At 42.0% G+C, this 26,040-nt stretch overlaps 1 protein-coding gene across 1 annotated transcript in view; it reads right to left on the reverse strand.

Annotated features, from left to right (window-relative positions):
• Positions 1-2,564: 2,564 nt before the first annotated feature.
• EDNRA (endothelin receptor type A) overlaps positions 2,565-26,040 on the reverse strand; it is a 93,929-nt gene continuing 70,453 nt past the window's right edge. Inside the window, exons 5-8 of the mRNA XM_075348046.1 lie at positions 16,051-16,203; positions 13,218-13,351; positions 10,267-10,375; positions 2,565-3,834 (exon numbers count right to left, since the gene is read on the reverse strand). Coding sequence (XP_075204161.1) covers positions 3,697-3,834; positions 10,267-10,375; positions 13,218-13,351; positions 16,051-16,203 — 534 coding nt within the window. The 3' untranslated portion in view covers positions 2,565-3,696. The remainder of the gene's footprint in view (positions 3,835-10,266; positions 10,376-13,217; positions 13,352-16,050; positions 16,204-26,040) is intronic.

Below are 26,040 nucleotides of genomic sequence, written 5' to 3' on the forward strand. Positions count from 1 at the left end.
TGTCTGTATGCATAAGTACATTACATGAAATAATAAGGCTCAGTTCACACATCAGTATTTTTGGTCAGTACTGCGCAAGTATCTAAGCCAAAAGATGTGCATTTTTCAATCATAATTTTTATTGCTGTACCATTCACTGCTAATTTTGGCTTACAAATTCTGATGGAAAATACTGACCAAATACTGATATGGCCTGAGGCCTAAGGGAATGGGAATGAATTACAAATTATATTTTGGTATATTTCTCTTAAAAAGGAATCCATTCCTGCCTGTGTACTGAGGTTTATTGAAACTTTATTAGGTGTGAGTTTTAAATTAATACATTTAGATCTTGATTCATCTAAATTTTATCCAGATTGATCCTTCATTCTTGGGAGTATTCTGTCGTAAAACTCTTTAAAATGTTGCAAACTTTTTGCGCAACTTGTAGCTTTTGTTGTTTTTATGCCAATCACAGACAATTCCAACAACGCTTCGAAAAGTGTGATTAGCGTACTATTATTGTCCTTGGAAGCACGGCCAAAAATTCACTATAATTTACTTAACAAAACCCAGTCTTGATGAACCATGGCTAAAATATCTATTATATTGTACAAACAGAAAACAGTATATTAACAATACATGTATTGTATATTTTGAATAATACAGTCCTTAAAAAATACTGTTCATGCCGAGAAACTTTATATCGAAGAATCAAATACATGGGAATGTTATCTGAGTGCCAATTTATAACAGTTTGGAACGGATCATGGTATGTGATTAGCATTTCTGTCAGTGAAGTGGTTGAGTATGGAAACAATCTCACTGATTTTATAAAGGGTGGATTGTATGGCTAAATGTACCAACACCGTAAACAGTCATAATTTAATATTCAAGGTATGCGCCTGCTATAGCCAATATGCCAAGAGGTAGATATGGGGTTTTCACTTTAAATTGAACTTTGAAGATTACTTTCAAAGAAATTTCCTCCTAGATTACACAACTGCACAATTTCATCCGCAAAGTCTTGCTTAATATGTTCATATACTGTAGCTTCCATATACCAGATTTAATAAGCACATGACAAGTCATTTACTGACCACAAAATGTCTCCAAGACTCAACGCTCTCCTGTTCCCAGCTAGCGTGAGTAGGAGCAACTAACTAATATTAAAACTCTGACTGGAGTAAGGTTAGTTGTGAGGCGCATTAATGAATCAGGTCCCTCTGACTCCACCACGCCCCCTCATCAAGATCGGAGTGAGCAATTCTGGTCTTGTTGAATCGAGGCCAATATCCCAATTGACATATTTTCCACCAGAATTATACATCTTCTCTGGTGGTGTTTTACGAGATGTAAAAACTATTACACTGGTCTAATCCATTTCTAGGCCCACTACCTCTTTGTGTCTACATGAATGATGTAATTTAAGTGGCTGACTGTTTGGTTTATTTAAAGGGAAATTGACAGCTTATATATATTATAATACTCACCTAGCGGGCGGTCCATCCGATGGGTGTCGCTGCTCTCTGGTCCACTGCCTCCTCTCTGCGGCGATCACCGTCATCCTTCTACCCAGCCGAGTATGAATGACATGTCCTATGTCATCCCCACAGGCCGGCATTGTGGTCCTTCGCAGGCGCACTTTGATCTGCCCTGCTGAGGGCAGATCAAAGTACTGTAATACGCAGACATGAGGAAAAGTTAAAGACCGCCCGCTCATGCGCACTACAATACTTTGATCTGCCCTCAGCAGGGCATATCAAAGTGCGCCTATGCATGGCCGCAAAGCTGGCCTGTGTGGATGACGTAGGACACATCATCCATACTCGGCTGTGTAGAAGGAGGATAGCAATCGCCACAGAGGGGGGTGCCGGACCGGAAGGCAGCGATGCCCATCAGACCGGACTGCCCGCTAGGTGAGTATTATAAAAGTGATTTTTACATTCTAGGCTTTTATTTACAGTATTCTGGAATGCTGTATATAAGAGCTTACTGGTGGTGCCCACAGATTATAGTCACCAAATCTGGTGACAGGTTCACTTTAGCACAAGCCCCATATAGCATCAAGCGCAGAAGAAGAGGTAAAGATGATACCCATAGATCCAAATAAAATTGAGATTAAGATAATTAATGTAAAAATGGCCATCTAGAATATTTTAGCCTGTATAGTCAACACCAGGACGATTCTTTTAGGTGGTCAACCAGTGACTCGCATCTCTTGTCGTTAATGTCTCTGATCATCTTGGAACCCCAATCCCATAGTAGATGCCCAAAAGAGCTCCTTGATTTATTGATTATAAAGTGTTATTTTGGACACGGTATGTTACGTTCTTTAGATATGGTATTATTGCATCACTTGAGCACTGTGTGGTACAACATAAGGGACATCAATAGATAGCACTACTAAGAGGCCACCAAAGAATGGCCATGGGTAACTTTCACATTTTTATGTGACCCTTCTCTTGTCTTCATCTAAAATGTTAATGATATTTTTTTTATTTCTTCAGACCCAACATATTCCACAACACTTTTAAATTCTAAAAAACAAAATATTAAATTGAATCCTTCTTTGGGAACTTCAGTATGAGTGATTCCCTTTAATTAAATTTCACAAGTAGTAACATCTATATGATGAATAGATCATATAAATACAATATATTCAGATACAATAATTTCATTCATAAACACAGTTTAATGTGTCTTGTTGTCATGCACTTAAAAATGCCACTATCTATACTTATATATAGTAAGGCTTTGTACAATGAAGTGCTACAAAATGCGTATCCTCTCCCTAGTACATCCCTTCTCTGAAAAATGCACGTACAGCTCATGCCATAATACAATATTCCACAATCCTCTAGGTTTTCAGAGTAAAAAATATATTTTGTAAGATACGTTAAATAAAAATTGCTATATACAAAGTAATTATAGTTATATTTATATATAATAACAATAGAAATACTGTAGGTTGGATTCGCCCTCTTGAGCCTCATGCAGAAGGCCATACTGCAGATTCGCATGGAACTGTAATAGGGTACCTTTACTGTACCTCTGCATGTCTTTGATTCCATATGGAGGCACAGAGTTTATTTTTCTGTTGGATTCTTTATGAACACGACAGAAAATAAATTGTGGCATGCTATACTGGATGCCATGTATGTGGAGGAATGCTGCTAGGTGCGATACCTCGGTACATACAGTACCACACACACATAGGGCGGCACACAGAGTCACATACAGCTGTGTAATTCAAAGCCATATGGAATTCATTGTGCAGCCACACAACCTCTGTGGCGAATGCAGGAGGTCTCACGCACAGTAGGACTTATATAACATTCAATAAAATGCTGGATTTCCGTGAGTGGAACACAGCAGAAGTTCCTGTTGCCTACAAATTCTTCAGGATATTCATCATGCCAGTCTTAATACAGCCATTCCTGTGTCTGATTTTTCACTGGTCCATAGTTATGACAATATTAGCCCCATCTGCAAGCAACTCCAAGAAAAAATCATGAAGACTGTATTACAGCCAATAAAAACCATGTGCGTGTAGCTCTGACTCAACAGTGCTCAAGGTAGTCTTTGAAAACTGAATGGCAAATTCCTCAATGTCTGTCCATATGGCTCTTCCATTTTTGTGAAAAAAAGATCCTTTCTTTGAAGAAAGCCATTCATCTTGATGTCTCCTGATGGTGTGGAAGCTGGAGGATGTGGTTAGTTGATGCTGTCCTTGTGGAGGCTTCTGTCAGCAACATAGTAATTTTGGTCATGATTTTTCCACTGGATGCTGGTGACATTCATTGGTGATGTACTTGTGAGAGTCTTTGATTGGCAACAACAACATAGACATGACTAGAATGAAAAATACATATGCATGTTAGTAAATAGGTCATACTGCAAATGACTAACCATAAAGGTGAAAGCACACTTGTATAGAAGGAAAACCGTTTACTCAAGGAAACAGGATCTAAGACAAAGAAAACCTGACATCAGGATTTTATACCGCAAAGTAATGACATGTATGTAAAGGTACTTAAAAAGGCATTCTGTCAGAAGTTTGTGCTATGTCATCTGAAAGATATAAGTAGTATGTCTTAGATGTAAAAAGGGGCAGCATATAGATTCCATTGGCAAGGAATCTAACAAAGGGATATTGTGAAATAAAAGTTAAGAAATGTTGTTTGGCAGATGGGTCCATAGTTTCTAAACGTTGGTAAAATTAAGGTCTAAAAAATATGTAGGAGCTAGGGCTGAAGGGGCAAATGAAGGGTTGAAGACCTTCTCAATAGCTAGCTTAATAGTCAAGGTAGTAGAAGTGACGATATTGAAACAAGTCAGATAGAGGAAGGGAGTTGGCCAAGATATATGGATGAACATCTATACCTAGTAAAAGGATTTTATGTCTGCTTTGTTGTTCTGTTTTGATGGGTTAGCAAGTTAAAAGCATCTACTCAGGTGGATTGCTTGAAAGTAAGTATATACTGTAGATTGGGAGGGACCAAAGCATCTTTGGGTTTTTGGTTTGGTGAAAAGTTTATATGGAAGACATGCTTTCTTGTGTTTTTATATAAATTGAGAAATAAGTTGACTATAGAGAAAAAGTAATTTATTACATTAATAGGCAACATATTCAAGGTATATAGTAGTATTTTAGGGATTATGTAGGATTTGACTACATTTTCCTTCTCATCCATGACAAAATGGGAAGGTTGTACATTTTTTATTTCTTCTATCAGGGGCAGGTAATTGGCTTGATGTAAACACATCAGATTATTAATAATTATGATTCCCACAAGCACTGTGCTGTTTTTAATCCCTTGTATTTTGGGGCACTGTCTAATTTTTGTGTATTCAAGTTTCCATTACTAGGAGGGAGGGGGCGAGAGACCCCCCTGACATGTCACGTTTTGAATATCAAAATTCTGTGATAATGAGCCACTAACTTTTATTTTCGTTAAAGTTTGAGAGCAAAATGTTAAGATCCCATGAGTGAAAACTGGTGGAAAATAAACTTTTTTTTCAGTGTGTTCACCATAAAGTGCCAACTAATTAAGGGGACAAATACTTTTTATATATAATATCCATGAATGTATAAAAATATATTCTATTTCCAAGATTTGAAAACTGCTCTTTATCCTGCCTGCTGTATATGATGGGTGAAACTGTTTCGTAATATTAATGTGTGTGATCTATATATTAGTATTGTGCTGTTTCAATTAATGTATTTATTACTCCAATCCCAGATGGGATATTTGCAACTCTGTAAATTATTTTTTATTTAAATTCTCCCTGTTCAATGGGTAAACCGTCTTTAATGTTTATTGTAATGGTTGTTTGTTGTATTGGGGACTATGCTGAAGTGTTACTTTTCTCTCTTAAATGCCTATTCTCCCATATCTTACAATATTCTCTTGATGGTGGCATGGAATCTGGTAGAATCAGGGCTGATGTTGAGTTCCTGGAGGCTACTGTCAAAAGTCCTCTTTAAAGGTGGGGTCTAATGTGCCAGGGTGCAAGGTGCTTAGACTAGTGCCATAACGTAGAATTTGGATGAGTGTATCTATATAACGGATGTATTTGGCACACTTAGTTGGTTGGCCAGGTACCGGGTAGTGTGCCTTGTGATCCCTTGGTGATCGGGGCCAAGCCGGCGTTAGGCCAGGCAGGTGGAAATGTAGTCTCCCAGCATCTGAGGCAATTCCGGCCTTTTATAAATCTATGCCAGTAATTGTTCCAGTTATAAGGAATGTAACTACTTGAAAATCTCAACAGTGTTAAAGGGGACGGCATTATTATAGAACTCAACTAAATTGCAATATTCCAACTATAGTCTACTATTGTATAAAGAATTGTGACTTTTCGAGGTGTGACCATTATGGTTGAGCGCCTCTGTAATATATAGTAACGTTTGTTTGGAAGTACAAACAGTGTCTGTATACACTGTCGGGATACTTACAGTAATAATAGTCTCCCCCCTATCTCACCCACTGTTCACAATCTCCGCTTACAGCCCTATTTTCTGTATATTTTACTTATCGGCCAGACTTCGTGAGCCTCACTCAGTCTATCATTCCATATCTTATAATACTTCCAGATTCGTTTGATAAAAGTCATGATTCAAATTGTACTTCGGCTCAACTCATGCATAAAACTGTTTCTCCTGCCAAAAGTTTAAAAGGGTCAGCAAGAGGGACAGCCAGATTCACATTTCTTTTTCTGAGGCAGCCGAGTAAGGTTAGAATTTTCTCCTGCAAAGCTAAAAGGCTCAAAGGCTTTGAAGCTTTTCATCAGGTTTCCAGTGCCATACTGTGTTCTCCGCAAATAGACCACCAGACCTTCCTGCTGTACTATGTGCACAATTAATATTAGTATTTTGACCTTTTCATTTTTATGCATATTGTACAACTCCAAGCTATATAAACATGAATGCTTATTGATTTGAAGCATATACTTTGACTTAGATCTTTGCAGATACTTCCCTATATATTAACCCTTTCACAACATATGAGGTACATGTACATCATATGCTGTGTCTCTGTCTTTAAGGCCCGTTTCACACGTCAGTGAAAAACACTGATGTTTTTCACTGGCGTGTAAAACACGCACATGTCCCTGCGTGTGCCGTGAATCACGGCACACGTGGGTTGTCTAAGTGCAATCCGGGCTCCGTTCTCCGTGGCCCGTGATTGCACTTAGTAATCAACTCACCTGCGCCCGCTCCCGCTCTCCATGGTGCTTATCGCTCCCGCGGTGCAGCATCCGGCCAGCGCTGACCCCCGCAGCAGCTGCTTCCGGGTCGGCTGTGTCGCGCATCATGAATATGCGCGACAATAATGAGCCGGCTCAGAAGCAGCAAGCTGCACATGCTGCAGAGGACATCGCTGGACGCCGGGTGAGTTAAAATGTTTTTTATTTTAAAAGCACGTTTTTTTCTGGCACGTGTTTCACGGACCACACCACTGCGTGGTCCGTGGGACATCAGTGATGCCAGAAAAAAATGGACATGTCTCCGTGCGGCAATCACGCACACACGGGTACGCCGCGCGGAGACACATGCAGTGAAAAATCACTGATGTGTGAGCAGACCCATTCATTATAATGGGTCTGCATATGTCAGTGATTCTGGTACGTTTAAAAAAAAGCACAAACGTACCAGAATCACTGACGTGTGAAAGAGGCCTAATGCGGAGTGTGCCCACACCTTTCCCCGCACATGACAGCTGATGTAATCAGCTATAATGTACCTTCAACAGCCACAGGTGGAGCAGAGCTGTTAGCCTTTTAAATGTCGCAGTCATTCTCTAACAGCAACATTTAAGGCTATGTGCGTACTTTGCTTTTTTACCTGCTTTTCCACTGCTTTTTCAACTGCAGCGTTTTCATGCCAAAATGCTTGCATTATGCTTTTCAAGCAAAGTCAATGGGACATTGAGCTTTCTTGTGCGCACTTTGCTGTTCAAAACGCTGCGTTTAATTTGCATAAATTTGGGCAAAAACTCAGCGTTTAAAGAAGCAACATGTCAATTGTTTTTTCCATTTTGGCTGTGTTTCCCATCCATTCAATTTAATACAAAACTGCAGCGTTTCTAAAAGCACCGGAAAAGCACTAAAAACTCATGAAAACTGCAAGGTACGCATAGGCTACTTTCTTTGCGTTTTACATGCATTTTTAAAGCCAAAAGCACTGCCTTTTCTGCCAGAGGCTGCTTTTTGAACTGCAACTACCTTGACGCAAAGTGCGCACATAGCCTTACACTCGCCAGCAGGAGGGCACATCATTCTATGTCATTGCGGGGTACTGATGTGTTGTCAAGACAGCGGGGGTTCTGCTGATGACCCTCGTGTCTGTCATTATGATTCTCCGGTAAATTTTTTAAAATGTATTAAACAAGAAAAACTGAAATATCACATTCTCATAATTATTCAGACTCTTTGCTCAGTATTGAATAGAAGCACCCTTTGGAGGCAGTACAGCCATGAGTCTTCTTTGGAATGATGCAACAAATTTTTTACACCTGGATTTGGGGATCCTCTGCTATTCTTCTTTGCAGATCCTCTCCAGTTACGTCAAGTTGGATGGTGAACGTTGGTAGACAGCCATTTTCAGGTCTCTCCAGAGATGCTCAATTGGGTTTAGGTCAGGGCTCTGGCTGGGCCAGTCAAGAATGGTCACAGAGTTGTTCTGAAGCCACTTTTTTTGTTATTGTGTGCTTAGGGTCATTGTCTTTTTGAAAGGTGAACCTTTGGCCAAGTCTGAGGTCCAGAGCACTCTGGAAGAGGTTTTCTTCCAGGATTTCTCTCTACTTGGCTGCATTCTTCTTTCCTTCAATTGTAACCATTCGACCTGACCCTGCAGCTGAAAAATACCCCCATAGCATGATGTTGCCATGTTTCACTGTTGCGATTGTATTGGGCAGATGATCAGCTGTGCCTGGTTTTCTTAACACATGCCACTTAGAATTATCACCAAAAAGTTCTATCTTCGTCTCATCAGACCAGAGAATCTTATTTCTCATAGTCTGGGAGTCCTTCATGTGTTTTTTTGCAAACTCTATGCAAGACTTTCATATGTCTTGCATTGAGGAGAGGTTTCCGTTGGGCCACTCTGCGATAAAGGCATAGTTGACTTTGTGGAACTTTCTCCCATCTCCCTATTGCATTTCTGTAGCTCAGCCACAGTTATCTTGGGGTTCTTCTTTACCTCTCTCACCAATGCTCCTCTCCCAGAATTGCTCAGTTTAGCTGGATGGCCAGGTCTAGGAAGAGTTCTGGTGGTCCCAAACGTCTTCTATTTTAGGATTATGGAGGCCACTGTGCTCTGAGGAACCTTGACTTATGCAGAAATTCTTTTATAACCTTGGCCAGATCTGTGCCTTGCCACAATTCTGTCTCTGAGCTCTTTGGGCAGTTCCTTTGACCTCATGATTCTCATTTGGTCTGACATGCACTGTGAGCTGTGAGGTCTTATATAGATGGGTGTGTGCCTTTCTAAATCTAGTCCTATCAGTTTAATTAAACACAGCTGGACTCCAATGAAGGAGTAGAACCATCTCAAGGAGGATCACAAGGAATTGGATTGTGTGACTTAAATATGAGTGTCTGAGCAAAGGGTCTGAATACTTATGACCATGTGATATTTCAGTTTTTCTTGTTTAATAAAATATCAAAAAACTCTCGATTTCTGTTTTTTTCTGTCAAGATGGGGTGCAGAGTGTACATTAATGAGAAAAAAATGAACTTTTTTGAATTTACCAAATGGCTGCAATGAAACAAAGAGTGAAAAATTTAAAGGGTTCTGAATACTTTCTGTTCCCACTGTATTTGGAATCGCTGCAATAATAAAAGTCTTTATAATAAAATAAAATGAAAATATTATGGTTTTTGGAAATGGTGACACAAACAAACCTTTTTTTGAAGAAATTTTGGAAATATCTTTCACCACTTACATAAAAACCCCACTATATACAGTATGTTTCATATCTTCGTTTTTGTACTTACCTGGAGAATCAGATTGGCAAGGTTACCGTATTTTTCGGACCATAAGACGCACTTTTTTCCCCCAAATGTTGGGGGAAAGTTGGGGGTGCGTCTTATGGTCTGACTATAGGGCTGCGGCTGGGAACGAGGTTGCTGCGGTGGAGCGGGTCATCGGGGGCACGAGCAGGCAGCAGCAGCGCCTGCCGTGACCACGTGGGCCCGCTCATTACATATGCACGCCCATCCTCCCACCCATCTCTCAGCGCTGAAGCCGGCACTGACAGTTGGGCGGGAGGACGAGTGGGGATGCGCGCATAGTAAAGAGCCGGTCCGCATGATCACCCCTGGCAACTACAGCCTGGAGTGATGTGGTTGGTGCTTTGTTGTATGCATTGGGCTGTGGCAGTGCCTGTCCGTGCTCCAGGACGAAACCAGGACTGAGCTTCCACACGGTGAGCTGATACATATAATTGAAAATGTAACATTCTCTAGTCCTTGCTGATTCTCCGGGATCTGTTATCAGTACCTATATTATTAATCATAACTGAGAAAACAACATTTTAATCTATTGATTAATAAAGCTGTTCCAAGTGTTGGGGGTTTAAATAAATCGCTATGTGGTTTTAGGAAAAGATACAGTTGTCGCTCAAGACCAAATGGGAGGGATTTAGGAGTGTTTACAGACGAGGGCCTAGGACACTGCACTGGTTAAAGAAAGCTCAACGGACACTTCTCACCTAATTATCATAACATGAATATGCAAGTAAAACTTTAACATTTATCAACTTTTGAAAATAACATTCTTACCTGAAAGCAGTTTTTAAACTTCTTGCTGACAAAGTAGAGCGCTATTGGATTTATACACGAGTTGAGGGCCGCTAAGTTAACACTTATAAAGTCCATCACCAGCAGAAAACTAGGCAAGAAAAAAGTATAAACACATTAACGTCTTGTTTATCTAGTAGATACAAACCTACAAAACTACTGAATAGGCCATAATATTTCACTATGAATTGCGAGAGACATTGATGAAAACCATGCACTGCAGTACAAAAGTAAGCTGTTCAGAGACAGGGATAAGCAGATCATCCTCTGACACATCCTATCTCTGTCTGACTTCCCCGGCTGGAGACACAAATGACAAGGACAAGGTTTTAGGAATTAAATTAAAGTAAAACTTCAGATAGGATCAACTTCTGATAAAATATTAGGGGCTATTAAAAATTCTTTAATATAATCTCATTGGATTCTATTAACATTTGCCAAAAAAGAGGGCTTCAGTAAAATAGTTATACCAAGTTTTTAGAAGAAAGGTATAAACACTGAACAAAAATATAAATGCAACACTTCTGTTTTTGCTATTTTTTTATGGGCTGAACTCAAAGATCTAGGACACAAAAGAAAATTTTCTCTCAAATATTGTTCACAATCTGTGTTAGTGAACACTGATCCTTTGCCAAGATAAGTTGTGTCATGTAAATGAGGTCTGTGCTGTGCATGACCTCACCAGCGCCATGCTCGTACCCGCCCATAATCTCGCGCCTGCGCATTTAGCTCACTGGCGCGAGCTAGGGCAGCTATGTTTTCTACTCTAGTCGCGATATGGCAGAGCGAACTGCGCCTGTGCGAGCAGACCTAACTGCACAGGCGCGAGATTTGAAAATGCAACGAGGAGGATGGCTGAGGGTGTCATTCCGTCAATCAAGGAAGGAGGACGGCGATCACCAGCAGGAGGGGAGCAGAAAATGAGCCTGCCCATCTGGCCAACCAAGGTAATTAGCATACTTAAGGGACAAGTTTTATAAAGTTATTTTTGGGGTCTGGAAGAGGAGTCAGGGCCAAGGTGCACCTTCACAGAATGCAGCCTAGGAGCTGCAGAAGGTGATTCTTTTAGTTTAATAGGTAAAAATCTGGTGACAGTTTTCCTTTAAGCGATACGCGGTACAGTTTCTACACACCACTTGGGGCTCTAAGGTATGTACTTGTTATGATCATACACATTGGACTTTGTAGATAAACTTCAGGCCTACTCGGATTAGCAATATTTTTTTTTACTGCATTATTTTTCTTTAGAATTTGCTGCATTTGTTTTGGTGGCAATGTACTGATTATATCGAACATCACACCCACTATTATTTTGAGTTTGGGCTTCTGTCGCCATAACGAAGCATCATGTTGTAACTTTCCATTTACAGTACTTTGGCACATCAATAAAATTTTTCACTTTGCATCTCAAAAGTATGCAGTGTATATATGTATTCTTACCATCATTTTATAGACAATCATCTTGGCTATTGTATACATTAAATTGATTTTCAGCTATTTAGCATGTCACTGCACTGTTTTGCTGCTAAAAATCTAAATTTTTATTTTTATTTTGTTAGTAGTTTGTAAATCCACTGCCTGAATTATTTTGGGCATGTTCTTGATTAGGTTCAAGCGTGTCTTGACCGAAATCTGATCCCAGGTCTCTTCTACACTTTACCAATATTGGTGCATACTGGTCGACTCACTTGGGTATGTACACAGCTTTTTCTTCAGCTCTACCTACGTATGTTCATTTGAATTGAGGTCTGTGGAGTGTGGTGGCTAATCCAGCCTTTCTACTTTATGGCCATTGAATCATTTATTTGCCAAACTTGATGTATGCTTCGGGTTGTTGTCCACTATGTTGTTCTTTTCATACCCATATTACTCGAGAATACGAAGTAACTCGTCTTGTAGGACACTCACTTATAGCTCAGCAGTAAGATCACCATCGATCATGGTCAAGTAGCCAACGCCTTTCACTGTGAAACAACCCCAACTGATTAGGCTTCTTCCACTGAACTTGACAATTCTTTCAAGTTCTTAATCTGTTAGCCCCTTCTCCCTTTGTTTCTTTCAGACCCATTTACATCCATCACAGCCCAGCCTGTTGACTTTCATCTCATTGCTCCAAATCATTAGTTTAAAAATATCTACTGTCCACTTTTTGTACTTTTTTGCAAACTTGAGCAAATGCTTCTTATGACAGTATTGAAATCCAGCCTTCTTCACCTTTTTTTAGTCCACAATTACAGATTTATACAACATGCGCTTGCATGAATGTCTGTGATCTTACTAATACGAAGCATATGACCCGCCTCCACTGTTGTGTTTGTTGCGCCAGAACTGATAGACCTTGTGATGAACCAACTTGTTGACTCCGATATTTTGCCTGGATGTTCACCTGTTGGCTCTTTAATTAATGGATGGACTTCATTTCATATTCTTCCAACTGTAATGGCACTCATACAATGCAGTTTGGCATTTATTTTACCTGAGAGACCACTATCAATGAGCTGGATGATGCTGTTTCTCTTTTCTTGGGAAATCTTCTTCATGGCTGCTCTTTGATTCGAACCAGTTGCCTATCACTGGAGAATCAACCTAATAACACACTGAGCTATTAGGGAATGTGAGGACTGGTTGTAATTTGTAGTATACAGTTAGAAAAAGATTTTTCCACCACCATGAGCTAAATGGTAACAATTTAGTGACATGACAACATTCTGAATAACTAATCATATGCTAAATAGTTGCAAGTCAAATTTATGCATGAGATAGCCAAGATGATTGCATATAAAATTAAGGTAGTCTCACATTCAAAGCTGTAGTGGATGGTGAGATATGGAGCCTGAAAATTAAAAGTTTAAAATATTGTTACCCTTTTGCTCGTCAGTGTATATCTATCATTACTAACAGGAGAAATTCATTGTGTTTATTGTGTGTATTACCTGAGAAGCTCACATCGTCCAGGGTCCTTTTCATTGTATAACGTTTTCTTAATTATTCTACTCAGATGCATGGGGAACCAGCACAGAGCAAATATCACAACCAAGCAGAACACAGTCTTTGCAACTTCCCGGCGCTGTGTGAAGAAGATATTACATGTTATTGCTACAAGTATTTATACAGATTTATACAGATCAGTTTCTGACATTCCATCAGATTTTTCTACTTGTTTTTTAAACTTTAGATAGTGTAGACTGGTTACTAAAAGAAAGAATCAAGCCATAACTAATATAAGAATACAACCACACCTCTTGCTCCACTGCTGCCTAATGGTAAGTATTGCTGATTTCTTTTATTACAAGACAACTAACCATATCTAAATTTACAAAACGTGTAGAAAACAATTTTGAAGAGGCTTACCCATATTGTACATTTATAGCATATCAATGGTTTATGCAATAAATGTATAGAAGATCATCAATCCGATATGCTTCTATCTTGAGAATGGGGACCTGATGCGTGCCCCTTTCAGTGAACAGGTGCTTGAAATTCAATTTATTTGTACTATAATAATAATTTATTCATTTATATAGCGCTATTAATTCCATAGCACTTTACATACATTGGCAACACTGTCCCCATTGGGGCTCACAATCTAAGGTCCCTAACTGTATGTTTTTGGAGTGTGGGAGGAAACTGGAGTACCCGGAGGAAACGCACGCAAACACGGGGAGAACATACAAACTCCTTGCAGATGGTGTCCTTGGTGGGAATTGAACCCAGGACCCCAGTGCTGCAAGGCTGCAGTGCTAACTACTGAGCCACCGTGCCGCCCATGTGACAACGTTGACAGAGACCGAGCTTTACACTTGGCAAATTGCAGCCAGTGTTTCTCACCCTAATAGGGAGCCCCTGATGAACCCCGATGTGACTCTCGATCGGGGGAAAACGCGTTGGGAAATGTTTTGAGGTGTCAATCTGAACCCTGGTGTATTTACACCATTCATAGGACTTCAAGGATAAGCTAAGTACTATGTCTATGATTGTATATTTCTAGTATGGTTACTTGGACCTTATTATTTTCAGTTGTACTCCACTGCATGCACTCTCTTCTGTGAAGTTTCTAAACTATCTTGCCTTCTGTGAAAGTGTATGATTTGATTTGCCTTCTGTGAAGTGCTTGTTTCTGGAATTATAAAGCACACTGTATGTCAGCCCCCAGAACAATGTTAGGGAGGACTGCTCTGTGACCATCTGGTCTCGTTGAGACCTTGCTTAGAGAATCTCTTGCTGTGGATTGTCGCTAGCAAGCATAGATATTATCTCTATCTTGTGATTGCAACTGATGGTACACAGAAGGTGTGTGGAAAATGCACTTACGTAATTCAATAGATATAAGAAAGGCATCTATGCACTTTATCTGATTTACATGTTTAATAAGAATTATTTTGGGCATTCACGGATACCTGCAAGTGGAAGCATTAAGCACCTAATAACTAACAGTGGTGCTTTACTTCTGTGAGATTGACAACTTTTTGATATGGTCCACCTTAACACTACAAAAATTGAAACTATTACTGTATCATTGATGTGTGTGATTGAGATTTATTTATTGAGTGTTTTGCACAGTGCAACCTTCCCACACTCCCCCCTTTCCCAGACCAGCTGCATATGAGATCAGCGGAGGGAAAGAAGGGTGAGCCATCGCCGAGCGGGGGCGCCACTGCGTCTAGGTATAGGGTGCCAACCTCCGCGGTGAGGTAGGGCCACTACAGGGAATATTTGGCCACACCCTGGTTGCACTATAAGCATATACTCTGGTATCCTTGCACAACATTAAACTGACCAATGAACAGTATTAACTGGTTGTTCTGTATGGACAGTTGATTACCCTATGTTGCCATTTTGATTTCTCCTCGGTATGTTGATATGATAATTCTGTAGGAGGTTCCTTTTGAAAATTGGCAATTTTGGGATCTAGTGTCCTGTTTATGTGTGTTCGTCTGGGGATTGTTTTAATTGCATTAATAAATTTGTACTTTTAAGGGTTTTTTTCTTTGGTCTATACAGTGATTGTCCCCTACATTAAGTTTATATGGTCGTTGGGGAATGTGTAGAAAAGACCTGGGATCAATTTTGGTAGAGACATACTTAAATCTGATTGAAAAAATACTAATGAAATTATAGAAATTAAAATTTAGATTTTTAGGAGCAAAACAGTAACAAAAATCTGTGTAACTAATCATATGCTGAATAGTTGGAAGTGAAATGTATGTATGAGATAGCCAAGGTGATTGTCTATAAAATGAAGGTAGTCTCACGCTCAAAGTTGTAGTGGATATGAGATATGGAGCTTGAAAGTCAAAAGTTCAAAACATTGTTACCCTTTCGCTTGTCAGTGTATATTACTGTAAAATCTCATCATGGTCTATGAATCATATCTATGCAGACATAACACCATTCATTTCAAGTGTCCATCATTATAGACAATAAATATGTATTTGCAATATTTACTCTCTTCTATGTGCCTTTTTTCTGTTATCTGATCATTAGTGAGGCATAGTTGTCAACTGTACAGGAATTTCCTGAGGCTTTTTGGAAAAAGGGGTCCAGGTTTATGAAAACCCCACAGAAAAGTGGGCAATACTGGGATGGGCTGTGATCGTGTGGGTTATTCCCGAAATGTTAGGAACTACGGTAAGAGGTAATAGTATAGAATCAGTAAAGTAAAGTATTCATTTGATCTTGGCATTCAAAGTTTTGCATACCAGCTAAATACACAAAATCACCCCCCAAATATTCAGATAACATATAAAAATAGTAATGTCAATTTACCTGCTTAAGATGCTCGCTCAGGGCTATCCTTAGACTTCCTTTTCTTTGGTGCAGCATCTCACATGTCATTAATGTATAAAATATTGCAGTACATGCCAGGGGCACACAGAAATAAAAGCCAAAAAGCCACCAATCTTTTGCATGCTGGTAAAACTAGAAGGGAAATTAAAGAAGATTAATTTGCATTTATGTAAAATACTTTCTCAAATACAGCTCACATGCTTCAACTCATTTACTGTAACCCTTTTTAAGGGTGTCTGTATACACTTGGCCCATGGCCATTTCTCTCGACTTGCCGTTACACATGAATGTTTGGCTTCTACATGGATTCATTTTTTTTCAATGAGGTAAGGCTAAAAAGCCACTACTAGAGATAAAAAGGACTGAGAGTTTGTATTCAAATCTTCTGACTCTTCTCCTACGAAGAAACCATCATCTGTTGGGTAATATTTGGGAGGACATTATGCACTGTTGTTGATTCTACCCAAAACTCCAGATTTGTCAACTTTTGATCTATTGTTAATTGTTTATCTCCAACAGTACATATGTGTAACTTCCAAGCATTGTAACCATAAATTGTTCAGGATTCCCATACTTTGGAGGTTCCTTCCTTGTCAATAGTGAAATAAAATTAGGCAAACATATAGCGACTAAAGCTTATTGTAACACAATGGCCAATTATAGGCTACTGTCATGTTTAAATTATGGACGTTAGGCCAGGGATTACGAAACAATGTTCCTGATGTGTACAGTGAACATACACCATAACAAAAAGTTGTGATTATATCTTAGAAAAGAAGAAATATAATTTCTTGTGTGCTGGTATTGGCATACCTTTATAAAGTTGATTTTTTTGAGTCAGATGCTACAAAAGACCAACACTCTTGTGTTGCATAAATCAGTTGCCATTTCAAGTGCTTGGGAACAAAGATCAATGTATGCTTACATGGTCATTGACCTTTCAACAACCTTGGCATAAATCAATAGTACAGAGGAATAGAAGCTTTGTAACATACTGTATGTTTTAGAGAAATATGCTTCTTTTTTCCACATATGAGTCATTTATTTCTTTAAAGTATCAGTTTACAGCTGCTTAATTTTATGGAGAGGAGTGTGGAGGATTGAGGAGCACAGAGAGAGAACGGGAGACACAGAAAGAAGTGCTGCAGCTTCTAGTGTTTATACAAATGACAGCTTATTCTTAATAGTCATGTGAAGGTAGGCTTTGAAGTATTTAGAAAATGTTGATCTGATATCAGAATCGTTATTCTATAGATATAACAAGGACGATCAAATTGGAAGAAAATATTGAGTGAACACTACAGGAAAGCGTCTAGTGCTTTCTATATGATCATCAAGCTTTGTCAATTTCACTACTCACTTATTAACAATCATTCCTAATTATACACATGTAGGCTGTATACAAAATAAAAAGTGAATAAGAAGGTTATGCTAATATGAACCAAATGTAGAAAGGTAATATATACTGCTTAAAAAATAAATAAATAAAGGGAACACTAAAGGCAGCGTTACACGCTACGATTTATCTGACGATCTGTGGTCGGGGTCACGGATTCCGTGACGCACATCCAGCATCGTTAGCGACGTTGTTGCGTGTGACACCTACGAGCGACTGTGAACGATCGCAAATAGGTTGAAAATGGTGGATCGTTGACACGTTGTTCAGTTTCAAAATATTGTTCGTCGTTTGGAATGCAGGCGACATGTTGGTAAGTTTGACTCCCTGCCAATGACGAACAACATTCAAATGACCGCCTTGGTCAAACAATATATCGCTGATTGCTGTTGCGTCGTTTGTGAGATCGTTACGTGTGACCACTAATAAGCGACCTATGTGCGATCTCGGCAAATCATGTCAACGATCTGGACGTGTCACGTCGCTCATGAGATCGTCAGATAAATTGTAGCGTGTAACGCCGCCATTAAACAACAGAATGGTATTTTATTGTTCCCTTTATTTTTTGAGCAGTATATTTTATTTTCCTGCCCTCATAAGTGAAGGAATACATTTCTGCGGAGAGCCTGTGACTGATTAAATATGGGTACTGAACAGGGCGTCCGTCTCATCTTACATCAGGGCTCCACTGAAAAGAATAAAAGTGCTTTTGTTTTCCCTGCAGGTCCAGATGTTAACAATTTTCTACAGGAAGAGTGCATTTAAAGCAGGCTTCCTTGTGCACTACAATACTTCTGGAGGCCTAGCATGGCGATTTCAAAGGGAGATAAACACTGTTCAACAACAGTTCTTGTAAATGCAGTATTCCACAAAACACGACCGACTAAAAATATGACCCTTGAGCATCTGAAGCAAAGCAGGTGAATGCTTGACCATAAATGATACCGATACATGTGTTGTGGTTCTTCAACTCTAATGTTGACCTATGTCTCTCTCCTGTACATTAGTTTGGATTTACACACTAAAATGAAGGTACTGTTTGTGCTATCTAATCAATTTATACATATTTGTTAAGTGACTCTACACATAATAAAATCTTGAAATATTCCAGTTCTCACTTAGGACAGTTACCACAGACCAACACTTTCTATTTTTTTGCAACCTACTTATCTACTTTGCTGTGTACCCTTGGAAAAAATGAGCAGAGTCATCTCATTGTTATTATGACTCATTCAGATGTCAGTGATTTTCTGGTACACAAAAATTGGTTTGATTGTCGTGTTTTTGATCCAAGTTTTGCAAGTGTTTGGTCAGTGCACCTTTTTTTAACCATGAGTGTATCATCAGTGATTTACTTGTGCAAAAAAAAAATAAAAGAATGACAAAGAGTTTCTTATACATTGCAATGATAACCACAGGCATCCGATGAATGCCACACAGATTACAATGTGAGCTGTCAGTGAGTTTTGAAGGTATGGTCCACTTATATGTGTAATTTTGATCCATAAGTCAAATTAAAAATGGACATGTCTCCAGTATTTATTTTCAATCTGTCCACACAAAAACACAGATGTTATTAGCTTAATAGATTATAATGGGTATGTGTTTTAGCCATGAAAAACTCAGACAGAACATGCGTCACAATCACTATAGGATAGTGGGATAACGGGACTCCTAAGCTGTCTCTCAAGCTAGAGGGCCCTATGCTATCCCTAACCTCAGGGATACTCCTGAAGGTGGAGAGGCCTGAGTCTCCTTCCTGGTCCTGCTCCTGACCAGTCCTGAGCTGATTCCCCCTCCCGCTCCCCCCAGGGAGGGATGAGACAGGAGTGTGATGAAAACCACAGATAAAGACAGACAAGTAAAAAGCAAAACTCTTTCATACGCACGCACACACAAAGGTACAGACAATAAGAGGTTCAGAAGGAAAAACAAGGGCAAGAAGGAAGCTACAAAACAACATGGGTAAACTTCACAACTGCACTAAGCAATGAGCACAACTTTCACCAGTAATTCTGGGAAACCGCACCTCACAGACCAACATAGAATAAACTATAAATGGACATGGGTGGAAGATTTCAACCAGCATAAATAGGAGGGGAGCAGGTGTGATAAACCTCACCACAACATGTGAGGAGGAGCAAGCTGACCAGCATAGATTAACTCTTGCTAGCCTGCCTATGAATCAGCACAAAGCAGGTTGACGCCCGAGTCTGCCTGTGTTGATCCCAGACACCAGAGAAACCATCGGCAAAGTGTCAGAATCTGCAATCTGAACAGAGTCCAATGCCACCATGACAGTTTGCAAAGTTTGTGAAAAACTCCGCATGACAACATGTTCGCGAAAAACAGACATCTGAATGTTGCCTTGGAAGGTGAGTGAGTTAGTGACAGCTCTATTACATTACAGAAGGTTTACATAAAGTAGGTAGCAACAACACATGCACACCTAAGGTTCTCTACACATTTTAAGTGCAAATGCAATGTTCACTAGCTTTTGTAGATTGGCTGTGAAGATCATTCGCATGGAAACTAAAAGCCCCTGATTGCCTCGAGCGAGAATCACGCTAAACAAATAAAGATATCCAGTCATATGTACAGTATATAAACTTCAGCAATGTATTAGTATACATTAAAAGGTTTCAAGTACATTAAAAAGATTTCATCAAGGCAGAACTGATGCATTTCAGCCATAGAACGGACCATGACTAAAGAAAGTTGTATTAATTAAGAAATAACGTCTGGAACACCATTCTAAGTCTGAACTGGGTGCAAAAACCCTAAAAAAACCTTCACTATATAAAGAGAAGGGCTGCACACCAGTGACAGTGCAAAGGGAATAAATATAAAGCAGAAACAGCTGTATGAATACTGACATGAACAATACAACAGCTACATGTAGGAAGGAAAATATGACAATGGAATCTGCATAACTGCCATGAACTTTAAGAATAAGGAGAAATTTAGCTATTGAATTGATCAATGCAGATTCCATTGTCATATTTTCTTTCTCACATATAGTTATTGTATTTTTCATGTCAGTATTCATACAGCAGTTTCTGCTTTACATTTATTCCCCTTGCATTATCACTGGTGTGCAGCCCTTCTTTTTATATAATGAAGTTTTTGGGGGGTTTTGCACCCAGTTCAGACTTAGAATGGCGTTCCAGACGTTATTTCTTAATAGGTTTGTAGTCTTTCGTTTGTGAACCCAGCCCCACCCATACCTATTGCCAGTCCACATTATACATATACAGTGGAACCTTGCTTAACGAGAACAATCCATTCTGGGACTGTGCTTGTTAACCAAGTTACTCGTTCAGCAAAGCAAAATTTCCCATAGGAAATCATTGCAATGCAGACGATTCGTTCCACAACGTGTTAAAAGTCCCATCCTGGTCCCCTATTCTGTCATTCCACACACGTGCAAACACACACAAACATGTACAAACACACACAAACATGTATAAACATGTACAAACACACACAAACTCACACAAACATGTGCAAACACACACAAACTCACACAAACACACATGCACGCATGCACATGCACATATTACATGCTCACCTTACCTTCCGTTCCATCGCCGGTCTGCTGGGACTTGCTGTTCTCTGGTATGGGGCCGGGCTGTGTATCGCGTTACCATAACGACAAGGCAGGATCTTCCCAGCCAGAGCGCTGACGTCAAAGGCAGAGCCGCTTGTCTCTGATTGGCCAGCGCGCTGCCTTTCATTAGCGGTGACAGGAAGTTCCTCCCTCGTTGCTATGGATGCAGATACACAGCGTGGAGTGGAGCGCAGCAGCGAACTACAGCACCCAGGAGGCCGGCGATGAAACGAAAGGTACACATATTATGTTATATTATATGCTCACCTTACCTTCCGTTCCATCGCCGGTCTGCTGGGACTTGCTGTTCTCTGGTATGGGGCCGGGCTGTGTATCGCGTTACCATAACGACGAGGCAGGAACTTCCCGGCCAGAGCGCTGACGTCAAAGGCAGAGCTGCTTGCCTCTGATTGGCCAGCGTACTGCCTTTCATTAGCGGTGACAGGAAGTTCCTCCCTCGTCGCTATGGATGCAGATACACAGCGTGGAGTGGAGCGCAGCAGCGAACTACAGCACCCAGGAGGCCGGCGATGAAACGAAAGGTACACATATTATGTTATATTATATGCTCACCTTACCTTCCGTTCCATCGCCGGTCTGCTGGGTCTTGTAGTTCGCCGCAAGGACGTCGCGATGTACCGGGGAACTACAAGAACCATGAGGGCGGCGGTGGAATGGAAGGTATGGTGAGCATAATACTGTGTGTGCGTGCATGCGTGTGTGTTTGTGTGTATTTGTGCGTGCTTGTGTGAGTTTGTGTGGACTGCAAGTGCGGGTCAGAGTGCGGTGGATGGACGAAACCGGAAGTGTGTGCGGTGAGAATTTCGCTCATACAGCAAAGCTTTCTCGTAAAGCGGGTTACAAATTTACAGAAAGCTTTGCTTGTTAAGCGAAATTCTCGTTAAGTGGGTTACTCGTTAATCGAGGTACCACTGTATAGCCTGGGTCTCAGCCTCCCATAGATGGTAAGTTTTTTAACTGCAAGAGAATACACACATTAGCTAGGGACCCCAACGTAAGAGAATACCGTGACGAGGTGTTGGGGCTCTGTTGCATTGATCAATTCAATAGCTAAATTTCTCCTTATTCTTAAAGTTCATGACAGTTATGCAGATTCCATTGTCATATTTTCATTCTTACATATTTCTATTGTATTTTTCATGTCAGTATTCATACAGCAGTTTCTGCTTTACATTTATTCCCCTTGCACTGTCACTGGCGTGCAGCCCTTCTCTTTATATAGTAAAGAAAATTGTATGCCAGAAATGCATGCATTTTTGACTTTTTTAATCAATATTTTTAATGTACCCGGAGTCTTTTAGTCTTTACTATTAAATTGGTGACATTTTATATCCAAACAACTGGATACCTTTATTTCTTTGTCTGTATACATCTTATTTGACACGTTCTGATCTCTGACATGAGTCTATATGTCTTTGCTTACTGGAGACTTATAAAACTCTTTGTCAAATGATTAGCATTTATTTTAGCTCCCAAAAAACATGCATGACCTGCTAAATTGTCTCATACTATGACGTGGAACTGACCAATGAGGTATTCTACATTTGTTGATAAGGCGCTGCTTAAGCTTCAAGTGGAGAAGTGGTTTTAATAGAAGTCATCATAAACTACTTTCTGTGGCTGCAATCTCCGTTTCAGTAAGGGCAACGTCACACTAAGCGACGCAATCAGCGACAGCACCAGCGATCTGACCTGGCAGGGATCGTTGGTGCGTCGCTACATGGTCGCTGGTGAGCTGTCAATCAGGCAGATCTCCACAGCAATCAGAGATCAGCCACCAGCCACCAGTGACCTGTGTAACGGCGCTGTGCTTCGTAACCATGGTACACATCGGGTTACTAAGCAAAGCGCTTTGCTTGGATACCCAATATGTACCTTGGTTACCAGCGTCCGCAGCTGCCAGAAGCCGGCTCCCTGCTCCCTGCACATTCAGATCGTTGGCTCCCACTGTCAAACACAGCGATGTGTGCTTCACAGCGGGAGAGCAACGACCAAAAAATGGTCCAGGACATTCACCAACGACCGGCGACCTCACAGCAGGGGCCAGATCGTTGCTGGATGTCACACACAGCGACATCGCTAGCAAGATCGCTGTTGTGTCACAAAAACCGTGACTCAGCAGCAATGTCGCTAGCGATGTCGCTTAGTGAGACGTGGCCTTAACATACCATTATGCTGGGTTCAGGACACATAGAAGATAAAGTAAACAATATTTTTAGGTTTGCCATAGACCTTGACCATAGGTGGTGAAGCCCTCAAATCTACACCCTTTAGCTGATGAAGCCCTACAGTCTAAAAGAAAGCATTCTCTTAAAGCCTGCTTCACACGTAAGTGATTCTGGTACATATGTTATTGTTTCTATACGTACCAAAATCATGGACATACGCAGACCCATTAAAATGAATGGGTCTGTGCACACACATCAGTGATTTCTCACTGACAGTGTTTCCATGTGGTCACACGCGTGTCCATGTGTTCCGCACGGAGACATGTCCATTTTTCTCCGGCATCACTGATGTCACACAGACCACACAGGGGTGTGATCCATGTGACACGTGCCAGAGAAAACAAATATACTTGAAATTAAAGGATTTTGAAACTCATATTACCCAGTGATGCTGTCTCCGGCCGCTGTGGTCTCTTGCTTCCAGGCCGGTTAATTATGCTCATGCATATTCACTACACCATTACCTACAAGTAACAGTAGTGGTGAGACACCAGCGGTCGGAGACAGCACAGCAGGAGACATCAGCACCACGGACAACAGCGTTGTGGACAGGTGAGTATAGAAGTGCCTGATCTCCATGTGCTATCATGGATAGTGTGGCGCCCTGGCCAAGCCAGGGGCCACGGAGAACAACACTTACACACCCCACACTCCCGGTCAGGCACACCGAAGTCAGACAAAAACCCTTGTTGCCTTCCTCCAGGGGCTGATGTCCACACCAGGGGGTGGGCCAGGCGGTTGGCCCCGCCCACGGAGGAGTTCACAGTCCTGGAGGCGGGAAAAGCAGACAGTTTAGTTTTGGAGGTGAAAGTGGAAGGAAGGAAAGTGGCAGTTAAGCAGCCTGAAGTTGGTCCGGGTGTGTGGCCCGGATAGATCAGCAAAGTTGGCAGACGGTGGTGACCGTCTGCAGGAGTGGCCTATTGGAGCTAACCATAAGGACCGTGGACGGGCGGTGGCCCGGCGGTACCGGACCGGTACGCCAAGAGAAGCCAGCACCATCTGGCACGGGCTTACGGACCCCGGCAAGGCTAGGAGTCGCCGTGAATTTGCCAAATTCGTTAGCGAAGGGAGCATCCTGGGTTTCCCAGCAGCCAAGTCCCGACAGAAGGCAACCGTCCAACCGAGAGAGGGAAACACAGTCACCACCAAGGCTAAAGTTCCCAGGGCCAGAGCCTGCGGGCAAAAGGGGCTCCTCCAGCCCATATCCAAGCTGGGGAGCGGGTTACCGGTGGGAACCCATTGGAACCGTTTACAGAACACAGGTGCAGGGAAAGTCAGTCACCATCAACCTGCCGGGAGAAACAACACCGCAGCCGTCTGTGGGACCCATCCATCCAGCCGTGTGTTTTACCGAGAACTGTGTCCTCATCATTGGCTGAGTGAGTACCACCGTGCCGTGCGGCACAGCGCTGCCCTTGCGACCCTGCACCTCGCCAGGCCCCATAACCCGCCTGTCATCCATCCCTACCCCATCACCGGGCCCCGGGACAACCAATCCCCCTACCCACGGAGGGGAGAACTAACAACAAAGCTGCTCCATGTCACCGCTCCCGGGATCCCCGTCTAGAGCAGCGGTGGTGTCACCAATATCACCACAACCGTGGGTGGCATAACGGACAATAACCAAATCCCCACCATCCAATCAAATCCCCTTTTCACTCACGGGTGAGGAGCGCCGCTCGAGTCCCCGGGATCCGGCCCACCGCTCGAGCCACCACCGAGCAGCCGCAGCCGCAGCAGCAGCGGCCGGCCCCGAGCAGTGGGAGAGCGCAGCCCGCCCGCGACAACTTGGCGTCACGAACAGGATCCTATTGTTCTACCAACTGGTAGAAGTGCGCCTTGTTACCGCCAGAGGTGTCCGGCCGAAAAATTAGAGAAGCCGCCATCTTGGGCGCGAAGAATTCCCGCTCGAGCGTCTCCTCGAGTAGTGGAGGCGCAAAGGCCAACACCCCGCCCCTGTAGAGGAGGAGCCGGAAAGAGACTAAGGGGGACTGATGGCGTCTGGCCGCATGTAGCTTGTGGCTATAAAAGCAGAGATGCCAGGACTCTGCGGCGATACTGGGTTCCTGGAAGACCTCATTGCCAAGATGCACAGTCCGACTACCAATGATGATGCTTCCGCGCCCGGCACGGCGATGTGGCTGAGAGACCGGACCGCTCCGCTGAGTAACCGTCTGCAAGCCCACATGCAACTCCTCCTGGAGGAGTGGGAGACCGACATGGCGGACGTGGTGGCTGCTATGCGGAGATGCGAGGTAGAAGAGGATTTGGAAGGGAGGGTGAGTGACCCACGCCCCTGTATCCCTAGTGGGTCGGTCATCGCGGCCGAGGGACCCGGTCCATCCCCGCTCGCCCTGCCTCGTCCCCCACTACCCGTGTTAGCTGCTGCCGCCCCGCCACTAGGCCCGCTACCCGCTCAACCGGTAGCGATACCCTGCCAATCCGCCTTGGCGGACTGACTGGCTGCAGACACGCGGAGCCGGCCTGAAGCACCCCTGTGGGAACTGCCAGGATCGCAGCTTCTTAGTGAAGACGTATCAGAGGCCCCGGCCAGGATGGCACCAGGCGCTGTGCCCGAGCCCGGGACCGTGGAGTGGATGAAGGCCAGAATAATAGAGTTCAACCAACGCCAGCAGAACCAGATACGCCTTATGATGGAGCAGTGGACCAATGAGGTGGAGATGCTGATTGCGACTGCCCCGATGTACGGGATG

This window comes from Anomaloglossus baeobatrachus, chromosome 1 (genome assembly GCF_048569485.1).
Source record: "Anomaloglossus baeobatrachus isolate aAnoBae1 chromosome 1, aAnoBae1.hap1, whole genome shotgun sequence".
In the NCBI taxonomy this organism is placed as follows: Eukaryota; Metazoa; Chordata; class Amphibia; order Anura; family Aromobatidae; genus Anomaloglossus; species Anomaloglossus baeobatrachus.